At 35.9% G+C, this 11,600-nt stretch overlaps 1 protein-coding gene across 1 annotated transcript; it reads right to left on the bottom strand.

The window, feature by feature from the left end:
- Positions 1-254: 254 nt before the first annotated feature.
- LOC18426237 (aspartic proteinase CDR1) lies at positions 255-1,814 on the bottom strand. The gene has a single exon (XM_006832895.2). The coding sequence runs from the start codon at positions 1,812-1,814 to the stop codon at positions 330-332; it is 1,485 nt and encodes a 494-aa protein (XP_006832958.1). The 3' UTR covers positions 255-329.
- Positions 1,815-11,600: the final 9,786 nt, after the last annotated feature.

The following is an 11,600-nucleotide window of genomic DNA, read 5'->3' as shown; positions in this document are numbered from 1 at the left end:
TTTGAAAAAGTTGAAATCAAGGGACAATTAAGTCATTTTAGGGTTTTTTTTTTCCTTGAAATCACCAACCCAGTATCCAGTTTGACTTGGGCGATTCTAAAGTCTCAAAAGAGGATTATGGATAACTCTTTGCCTGATAAGAAAATTAAATTATATACGGAACAAAACCGTGATAATAATCCATCAAAAACATGATCATATCATATGAAATCTGCCCTTAAAAAGTACTACTTATATTTCAACACATCCCATAATAAACTTTTCGAGATCTACAATTTTATTATGAATGGAAAATATCCATGAAAGATCAGCAAAAAAAAAACGCTAAATCATAACCGGCTGCAATCAGCAGGTGCAAAGGACAATATCTTCTTCCCAAGATCATACTCTACCACCGTATTTTGCTGCAGCCAATTGCCGAAAACGTAAAGACCATCATAAGAATCAGCATCCTCTATTTGTGACACAATGCTCAAGCAAAGCAAATCCTCATGCAAGGGATAAAATACATTACTTGCTCCCACCTTCCAGTCGGCATTGCCGGAAAAGTGGAATGTAATATCTGGAAATCCGGTGATCTTACTGGAATCTGGCACTTTGTAGCATGTCACAAACGGACCCGGAGGATTAGGGATAGTTGGATACTTGGTAATATCTTTGAATTCGTCAAGTAGTGATTGAAGGACATCAGTGGGCAGGATAGTAAGACTTGTTCCCGAATCTATGACGAACCCATATGTTCCTGATGGGAATGGAACAAACGTCCCTGGAGGAATGCCTAGCCTCTTCTCACCGACACTAATGTCCGTTAGATTCAAGAAATAGAAGGCCGGAGACTCTTCCAAATAAATTATCGGTGTGCTCGAGACGTTCGGGCCTGAGATATCGGCATTCTCACCAAAGTTCAACACACCTGTCGCGTTCTTATCAAGCCTAGAGGGGAGGCAATACGAGAATTTGTTTGAAATTGAGCTCCCTAATTGAGAGATTAGAGACAAGGGACCACCTCCGAGCCCAACTAGACCTGCCTCACCGTTTGCGCCAAAGCCCCTATTTGAGGAGCCACACCCAAACCCAAGCCCGTTGATTTCGGTACCAGTGCCACCATCAGTACTAAAAGTGGCACTAGTGCTAGTTTTTGTGGGATCAGTACGAGTACTTGTAGTGGGACTGGAACTAGGATTAGAACCAATGCTAGGTTGAAGGGATGATAAGGTGGATTTAGCGGTTTCAAAGGTGAAAGTTTCAGTCGAAAGTATGCCCCTGGATCTCGAGTCGTCGGCATATCCATAGTCATATAGGCACGATGAGCCACCACATTTGTTGTCACTCTTAAGGGCCTGGCAGAGGGTTGAGGAGCAGTCAAGGGAGCGGTATGTCGAAGATGATTTGGGGTCGAAAATCGGTGCCTTTTGCTCAAAGCAATTGGAACAAGGGAGGCATTGAGTCCATGTTAGGTCGCTCACCGTGTCGGCAATAAGCCAGTATGGCTCTGCAGGGGTCCCAATCCCGACCCTTATGAGGTACTCAGAGGGACCAGCTACAACCTCCGACTCCAATTTTGACAGTGAGGATTTGCCGGTGAGGACCGATCGGAGATGTCGGTGGCGAGAGAGGGAGCGTTGTGCAGAGAGCCTAAAGATGTCGGAGGGCGAGGCCGAGGGGTCATGTATGGGGGAGTAGGGAGAGTCACGGTGTATGAGGGCTACCTTAAATGTTGAAGAAGGGCTGGAATGAGAGAGGGGTATTGAGAGAGAGAACAGAGGGAGGGAGAGCACAAGGACACAGAAGCAGAGGTCCCTTAGGGTTGCCATGAGTTCCGTGAAGAGGAGATGTGGGGCTCTCTTAAGGGACTCTTGACTATATAATACTGGGGTAAAATGACAGCTTTATGCTTTAATGGTTTGCTAATTTCAACGTCTTCCCTCATGGGTGTGTGTGTCCGTATGTTGTTCATTTTCTAGTGTGTGCATGTATGCATTCCCTTTCGTTTACTCAAAGCATGCATGTGTATAATTACTTTCACTAACACAGATCTAGGTAAATTGACTGGTGATATCACGATTTTAAATTTGCAGGGGTAAGTTTGTTTCATGGTGGTAGAACCCCCCTACTTCGTTATCATGTTGTGGTTTTCAATCCTGTTGACACCATCCATTGTCACCTTCCAAAAAGCTAAACTCCCTAATCTATATGAAAAAACGGATAGGGCCTGGTCTTCCCCACTGAGCAGTTAGAAATAAGCTTGATTATGTTGAAGGGTAGTTTAGACATTAGATTTAAATGCAAGAGATAATTTGGGAAAGTATGTTAAGGGTAATTTTAAAATAATGTAAAAGAATTGTGTATAGATCCAAGGTCACAATTCCAAGTTTGAGAGAGTGGATTCCAAAGCATGCAATGCATGCAAATTTGAATATGGAATGAGTGAAGTCTAGAATTCTTTTGAATATTCTTGTAATTTCGTCCAAGCATATAGGGTGTATGTTATGAGAGGGAAAAATTCACTAGAATGGTGTAAAAAGAGTCTAGAAAGGTCTTAAGAGGTCTATATATACATGTACTATATTTTTATACAAGTAAAGTGAAGAAACTATGTTGATTTGGTCTCTTTGGGTGCAATAGTACAAATAGTAAAAGTAAGTCTTCTTCCTCCCTATTTCTAACAAGTGGTATCAGAGCCAAAGTACTAAAAAATTACCCCCTTGATTCAACTATAAATTCTCCTTCTCACCAAAAACAACTATGAGAAGTAGAGTATTCAAATGGAGGCATTGTTGGGGTCTCAAGATACATGGGATGTTGTTGAAAAGAGGTATATAGAACCACCAACCCCCGCAAGAAGAAGCCGATTTTGATCAAAATCAAAGAAGTGTGATAAAGGAGTTGAGAAGTTTGGACAAGAATGCTCTCTTTATTATTTATCAAGGAAATGATGCAAGCACTTTTGAGAAAATTTCTTCTGCTGCAAATTCAAAGAAGGTATGGGACATTCTTTAAAACTCTTTCAAAAGAGTTGGAAAGGTGAAAAAAGGGCACTTTCAAACTCTTAGGGCTGAGTTTGAGGAATTGCATATGAATGAATCCGAGATTATTTCAGAGTACTTCTCAAAGGTCTTGGTTGTTTTAAATCAATTGACAAGAAATGGAGAAAATATAGATGATGTTCAAGTCATGGAGAAAATACTACGGTCACTAGATCGGAAGCATGAGCACATTGTTGTAGCCATTGAAGAATCAAAAGATTTAAAGGCCATGAGTATTGATCAACCCATGTGTTCCTTACAAGCCCATGAACAAAGATTGTAAAAAAAGACTCAAAACTCTTTGTACCATGCACTACAAACAAAACTTACAATGAAGGAATAGAATGAAGAATCTCCTCATGGATGAGGCCAAAGATGTCATGGCAATAGAGGGAGAGGATGTGGAAGATGCAACTTTAACGATGGTGGCATGAGAGATCAACCCACAAGCTCAAAGAGGACGAGAACGATGTAATTTTTCACAGCCATACAATCATTCAAGGTATGAAAAATCTATTTTTCAATGTTATAATTACAAAAAATATGGCCATTATAGTTCCGAGTGTAGATACCATTCTCAAAGTGATGTATTTAAAAAAGCTAATTTTGTAGAAAAGAAAAATGTTGAAAAAGAACCAACTTAGTTACTAGCTTATAATGATAATAATAAGAATCAAATGGATACTTGGAACACTTACTTGCATCCATCTTTAATATGGATGCTTTACACTTTATAGACCGCATATGTATACTGTTTAGCCCGCATGAAACAATTTTCATGTTTTCTTTGCGTGGTCTTTATGGGAATTTGTGATATTCATTCTTTATTTTCCATTGAAATCTCAGTCGGCATGATTTGTTAATGCATGGCTTGGGTTGATTTGCCAAGGCAAAGTGCAAGTATCTGTGCATGATTTCTTATCAGTAGTTTGAAATTAAATCAAAAGATATGAATAGAGTGTTAAATTGTTTCTCTAATAGAAAATTTAATTACTTACCCCACAAAAAAAGGCTTGTGTTTTGGGCTGTTTGAAAGGAGGGATTTCCATACCCTAACACTTAGGTCTTTTGTGTTTGGCTGCGGTTTGTATAGAGCCAAGGTTCTAAACAATCAAAGCAAAGCGCACTTTTAAGTAGTTTCGAGAAATGTGGTTTTAATATTGAAAATCATTGCAATAGCCTTAAAATATATTTTCATCTTTAATTATAAAATTTAAAGCTTAAAAAATAGTGTAGATCAAGCAAATCTATGAAAACTTGAAAATCTTGATAATTGATAGTAAAAAAATGTGTTACAAGATGCACTATTTCCAAAACTTGAAATCCATTTTTTTTTCTCATGTCCATGCATCTGTTAGAAATGTGGCCTATCCGGCCCTTTTCCTCCCGGAAATTTATTTTTTCAATAATGGTACAAAAACCATATTGAAGTATATGTGAAATCCCAAGTGGTTAACGTGAGGCAATGCCATATACATTGATCCATTTTTGAGCTTTAATAGAATGTATCACTGGAGGGAAAAACCCAGTATCACCGGAGGGAAAACCTAGTGGTGTGTTTGGATTTCTTGTAATTGTGGAAATGCTTGGATGACATCCTATTATACGAGTCATTAGTGGAGTAATGATATGTTTAGCTTATTACATAGGATTAACAGTTTGGTGACAACTTGTTAATCCTAATTAGCTGACAACTTGTTAATCCTAATTAGCTGCACTTAAGGGAATTAAGGCACGAGTTACACTTGGATATCAACTCCTATAAACCATGAATGTGAGAGTTACTAAATAATGGTGTTCTCTATAAAAAGAGGTTAACCCCTCTAGAAAAGAAAGAGAAGAATAGAAAAGAGGGGAAGGAGATTCACCAAGATGACTCTCAAGTCCCTCACGTGATTTAAGGACTGTCACTGGATGGCTTGGTCTATAGGTTTTGGTATAGAACCTTAAGTTCCTCGTGTGATTTAAGGACAGATCCGAATAAGTTGTTTTCTGGATTTTAATTTTATTTATTTGTTATTATTTTTATTAGAACTAACAATGATAACTGAGCGAGGTTTGTATATTTATGTTTGTAAAAGAGGATATCCTTGTAAAAAACAGGTCTACATTAATAATGTGGGATGTGTCCTCACAACAGTTAGATTATGTTTTATGGATACGAGCCAATGGATGCATTATTATCCAATGCATTATATGTGGTTTTTCATATTATTTTTGACTTACCCTAACAAAACCATGATTGAATGACAATTAGAAATATCATACAATATTCATATAGATTTATTTTCTATGTGATTACTCTTGTATAAATTAGAAATAGACTTATCTGTGAACTTATTATTATGCAGACTGCTTAATTGAGAATTGAGTTCTTGACTTTGAACTACCAATCTGAATATCATTTCCATAAAACAAAGGTAGTTGTATATGCCAGGGAACAGTGCTTGCAGTCAATACATTTTTTAGGACCATATACCCCGGTAATTCAAGTTCTAAAGTCTGATATTTCTTACCTTCAGTGTTATCTAGTTGTTCATGTATATATAACTAAAGCATGCAACTCGCATTAACAATTCATTCTCTCTTACCTATCAGAAAAAGAAAAAGAAAAAGGAATACATTATTTCTTCTATAGGGGTCCTTTGGTTATTCCACTCATGTATGAGTAGTGAAGGATGCCGATAATATAAATCAAGTGTCGGGCACAAGAATCCTTCCAACCTATCATCTTTACAAGCCTTCAGAGTATTTTATGACCTGGTTTTTTGAAGAATATTATGATGACTAATTTACCCGAATTCTATTACAAAGCATTTGTGGTAAAGATCATTGTCTAAAATTAGAATTTAACAGGTTTCACTTATAAAGCATTTATAGTAAGTTCTTTATTACCTTAAATTAGAATTTGGTAGGTTTCAATTACAAAGCTTTTGTGGTAAGTTCTTTATTGCCTTAAATTAGGTTTCAATTATAAAGCTTTGGTGGCAAGTTCTTTATTGCCTTAAATTAGAATTTGGCAGGTTTTATTTATAAAGCTTTTGTGGTAAGTTCTTTATTACCTTAAATTAGAATTTGGCAGGTTTCAATTACAAAGCTTTTGTGGTAAGTTGTTTATTGCCTTTAATTAGTATTTGACAGGTTTCAATTATAAAGCATTTGTGGTAACTTCTCTATCGCCATAAATTAGAATTTGGCAGGTTTCAATTATAAACTATTTGTGGTAAGTTTTTTATTGCTTTAAATTAGAATTTGACAGTTTTCAATTACAAAGCTTTTGTGGTAAGTTTTTATTGCCTTAAATTAGAAATTTGTCGACATTCTATTTTATCTTAGTAGCATGAGATAAATGCAAATCAATGTGCAATCCTATTTTGAAATTTAAGTTACTCTCTCTCTCTCTCTCTATACCCAAGGATACACAAGTGTGGAGTTTGACCACATTGGCAGCGTATATGTGAAATCCTATGCAAGTAGCATGAAGCAATGCCATACACAAGGTTATTGAGTCAGAAAATCTAAGCGTGGTGTATGACCACTCTGGTAAGGTAGAAATCCCATGCAGGTAGCATGATATAATGTTATATATAAAACCATTGAGGCCAAGAAATCCAAGTGTGGTGTTTGACCACATTGGCAAGGTATATGTGAAATCCCATGTGGAAAGTATGAGGCAATGCAGTATACAAGGTTGTTGAGGCCAAGAAATCAGAGTGTGGTATATGACCACATTAGTAGCGTATATGTGAAATCCCATGCAAGCAGCATGAGGCAATGCCATATACAAGGCTGTGGAGGCCAGTAAATCTAAAAGTGGTGTGTGATTACACAAGCTGCGCATATGAAAATCCCACGTGGAAAGCATGAGGCAATGTCATGTACAGGATTTTAAAGGGCATTCAGGCCAAGTGAAAGTTGTTGGGAATGTGGCCTATCAGGCCTTTTTCCTCACAAAAATTTATTTTTTCAATAATGGTACAAAAGCCATATTGAAGTATATGTGACGTCCCATGTGGTTAACATGAGGCAATGCTATATACATTGATCCATTTTTGAGCTTCAATAGAATGTATCACTGGACGGAAAATCCAATGGTGTGTTTGGAGTCCTTGTAAATTGTGGGAATGTTTAGACGACATCCTATTATATGAGTCATTAGTGGACTAATGACGTGTTTAGCTTATTACATAGGATTAACAGTTTGGTGACAACTTGTTAATCCTAATTAGCTGCACTTAAGGGAATTAAGGCACGAGTTACACTTGGATCTCAACTCCTATAGACCATGAATGTGAGAGTTACTAAATAAAGATGTTCTCTATAATAGGGGGTTAACCCCTCTAGAAAAGAAAGAGAAGGATAGAAAAGAGGTGAAGGAGATTCACCAAGAGGACTCTCAAGGTAGTCTGTCACTTAATGGCTTGGTCTATAGGTTTTGGTATGAAACCTTAGGTCCTTCGTGTGATTTAAGGATAGATCCAAGTAAACTTTTTTATCAATTTCAATTTTATGTATTTGTTATTATTTTTATTGGGACTATCAACATGTTGATGTCGAGATGATAAATTTGAGGATATTTAGATATCAAAACCACTTCTTGTAGTGAAAGTTTCTGAGGTGGGATCTAATTTGATTGTTTGGAGCCTCGGCTCTATATAAACGTTTTTCTTTGTGTTTTAGACCACAAAAATGTTCAACTTGCAAATCAGGAGTAAATCAGCAAGAAAAATAAGGCTAAATTGGCCTCAGTTTTTTTTACAATTTAAAAATTTTAATAACTGGTTTGAAAATTCAGATTGCTAATCTAGATTTTTGACCTGCCGAACTAGATTAGAAATTTGGATGACTAATCTGAGTCACGAGTCCGATTTCTAAAACCTTAAGCTATAAATATCACAAACTCAAGTGTATATGACATTGTAAAAGCATCTAAAGTCATCATGACCAAAGACTTCTAAGGATCTTGAAGATCATCATCGTCCACTTGTTGACTGGACAGTGATGAAGGAGAGTGAGCCCACCAAAACATGAGAACACTCCAAATGGTGGTCTCACTCTAACAGGTGATAGCCCTCGTGATCATAGATTTATTATGCTCATGTGGACCACATAATGCTTTCCCTTGGCTAAAGGTAAATTTCTTTCCAACGTGCCTTGCATGCATGTATGTATTGCAAATTATTCACATTATACATCATATATAAATATCATATACTATATTATAATGAACTAATATATTTAGAACATTATATATAATATATAATATTTATATAATAATATATATATTATTGTAATAATAATAAATAAATACATAATGTCCAATATATTATTTATAATAGATATATTTATTATATTAAATATATATTCTAAATCTATATAATATATAAATATGAACATTAAGATAAATATTACATTATGTATTATATTTAATACAAATATACATTAATAAAATAAATGTAAAGTATATTATATTATAATATATATATATATTATTTTTATAAATTATCTAAAATCAATGTTTTGTAATAGATATATTTATTACATTAAATATAGAGAAATGATTGTGTAGGATCTTCCCCCATCCATGTGTGTAGGACCCCAAAGGATCACCATTAAAGTTAGCATGGATCTATAAAAAAGTCTAGTCCCACACCTATGTGATAACTTTCTAGAGATCTGTGCCAACTTTAATGGTGATCTTTTGAGGTCCTACTCACATGGGTGGGGGAGGGTCCTATGGGATCATTACTCTTAAATATATATCATAAATATATAAATATTAAATATTATGTTATAATAAAAGTTATATTATATATTATATATTATATATATAATATTTTTTTATATAAAATATATTCTATTATGTTATGTTTTTTTTTTGCTAAAGGTAAGCAATATTATTAATAAATAGATGGATACAAAATTTTACATCTAAGCATTCTTAGACGGAAATACAATAGTACAAAAAACAACTGAACACCACCTTCGGCAAAGCCATCAGCAGTGTTAATAGTCGACTAAGTAATGAATCAAAATCTTTTGTACTCAATGAGATCCCAAGTGATCTCAGTCCGAGCATAATTAGATGGATAGTCCCAAAAATTGGTCAGTCGAGAATATGTAGCTTTCTTTGCTAGTAGGTCAGCCACATTGTTTCCTTCCCTGAAGATGTGTGTTATCTTCCAAAGTATATCATCCAAATAAGTCCGAAGGATAAGCAATTTTTGTGAAAATTTCCATGGGATTTTTCTGCCTTTAATTGCTTCAATAACAACTATTGAGTCACATTCTATCAAAAACCTTTCCACACCTTTCTCCTTTGCAATCTCAATACCTTGAAACAGAGCAGAAAATTCTGCGAAGAAATTTGTTGTATTACTCAGATACGATGAAAAAGTCCAACTTGATATGCCCATTGAATTTCTGAAAACACCACCCGCCCCAGAATGATTCGGATTGCCCAGAGCACAACCATCAACATTTAGCTTGAACCATCCTTCGACAGGCTTGCTCCATATGATTGCCACGGGAGTTTTTGGCCTTGACCGTCCCTCAGGGATATCAAAGGTGCTCAAGATTTGGAGATCTAAAGGAATTTTCGGTGATAAGTTCTTCATCCCTCTTGCAGCTTCCATAATGTCTTTTTTGATACTTGTGATGACCACAAGGGATATCCTCTTTTGTATATTAAATCGTCTTGAGTTCCTCTCCCCCAGATGTGGTATTGCATAAGTATAAATCCACTTCTCGAGATTTGTGGAAAAGGTAGTTGTTCTACCTTGTTGTTCCGCCACTGAGATAGATCCTACAAATTTAAAACATTCGGCCACACCTGTATGCCAAATATCTTCAAGAACCATCTTGAAGCATAGCAAACATTGAGAGGCTAAAGGAATTCCTTTGGAAGTAAAGGAATCATCAGTAGGTAACTTTAACTGCATAAGCCTCCAGCCAAAGACTATGTGTCTTGGCTGTAAATGTGGTTGCCAAACAATTGAATACCAAGAAACCTGGTTGCTTTTCTCTCGAAAAGTTTCCCATGTAGAGCGGGAGGAAAATAACCCAGACAATGTAGGTTTCCAAATACAAACCCGAGATGAAATTGGATACCCTTGCATTAAAGTTTCGAAACACCGTAGCATTAAGAGCTGAAGCTTCTGCTCTAGTAATTTCCCCCATCCACTTGTCCTTCCAAAAATTTATCTTGGAACCATCACCAATAATCCAGTGCTCATTATCCGTAACCAAGTCCCAAACTTTTAGGATGCCAGACCAGATAGAAGAGGAACAAGACTTTTTGATTGATCCATCTTGCCTTAGATAGTTAGCTCTCATAGAGTTGCCAAACATTGTATCTTCATGTTTAATTGATCAGCATACCTTTGCAAGAAGGAATTTGTTAATGTCCCTCAATTTGTGCACACCAAGCCCACCTTTGACTTTTGGCTTACAAATTCGGTCCCATTTGACAGTAATCAATTTTGAATTATCAGGGTCCCCAGACCAAATAAAATATTCTCATCCATCGTTCCATAAGTGCAATGATCGAGGATGGCCACCAATAAATAGAAAAGTTGTGTATTGGAGACTAATCACCATCGACTTGATTAGTTGAACTCTACCTGCCAAAGAGAGTAATTTACCTTTCCGGCTTGAAATTCTGGCTTTAAATTTGTCCACCATTTCCAAGATGTGCTCTTTTTTAAACCGGCCCTTGAAGATATTGATACCAAGATACTTTGTTAGTAAGCAACATTCAGTAAATTTCAAAATTCTAAATACCTCATTTTTCCTTGTGCCAGGAATTCTTCCAAAGAAAATCTCAATCTTTCCCTGATACATCAACTGACCAGAATACTTTTGATAATAGACAAGAAAGCTCTTCATGTTTTTTATATGTCTGATAACTGCATTCATAAAAATAAAAACATCATCAGCAAAAAGGAGATGTGTGGGTACCTTGGAATTCCTTTGTCCTGGAAGAGCTTTAATTTTGCCCTTTTCTCTTAGGTTAGAAATACCCCTGCATAGAACTTCTTTTGCAATGATGAAGAGTAATGGTGCTAAAGGATCACCGTGGTGAAGGCCTCTTTCAGCTTTGAAAAACCCATATGAACCACCATTCACATGCACAAAAATATTGGCCGAAATTAAAATTTGTCTAACCCAATGAATCCACTTATCAGCAAAACAAAAATTTTCCAATACATCAAAAAGAAATTCCCATTCCAGGGAATCATAAGCCTTTTGTATATCAATTTTAATTCTCATAGACCCACCACGAGACTTAATAGGAATTACATTGGCCAGTTTAGATGCAAGGGAAATGTTTGAGAAAATAACTTTACCCTTTTGGAAAGCCCCTTGCTCTTCAGATATCAATTTGGGAAGTAAGGATGCCAGTCTTGAAGCCATAATTTTCGGAATGATCTTGAAGAAGAAGTTTCCCATACAGATTGGTCTAAATAAATCTAGAGATTTAGCACCCTCAACTTTAGGAATCGAAATGATGAAGTTATTATTGAAGCCTTTCATAATAATTCCTTCCTGGAAGATGTTCCGGATTTTCCCATA

The sequence above is a fragment of the Amborella trichopoda genome, chromosome 1, assembly GCF_054954075.1.
Source record: "Amborella trichopoda isolate Santa Cruz 75 chromosome 1, AtrichopodaSantaCruz75HAP2 v2.0, whole genome shotgun sequence".
NCBI lineage: Eukaryota > Viridiplantae > Streptophyta > Magnoliopsida > Amborellales > Amborellaceae > Amborella > Amborella trichopoda.
The sequence above is the reverse complement of the archived record's forward strand: the minus strand, read 5'-3'. Positions and strand labels throughout refer to the sequence as shown.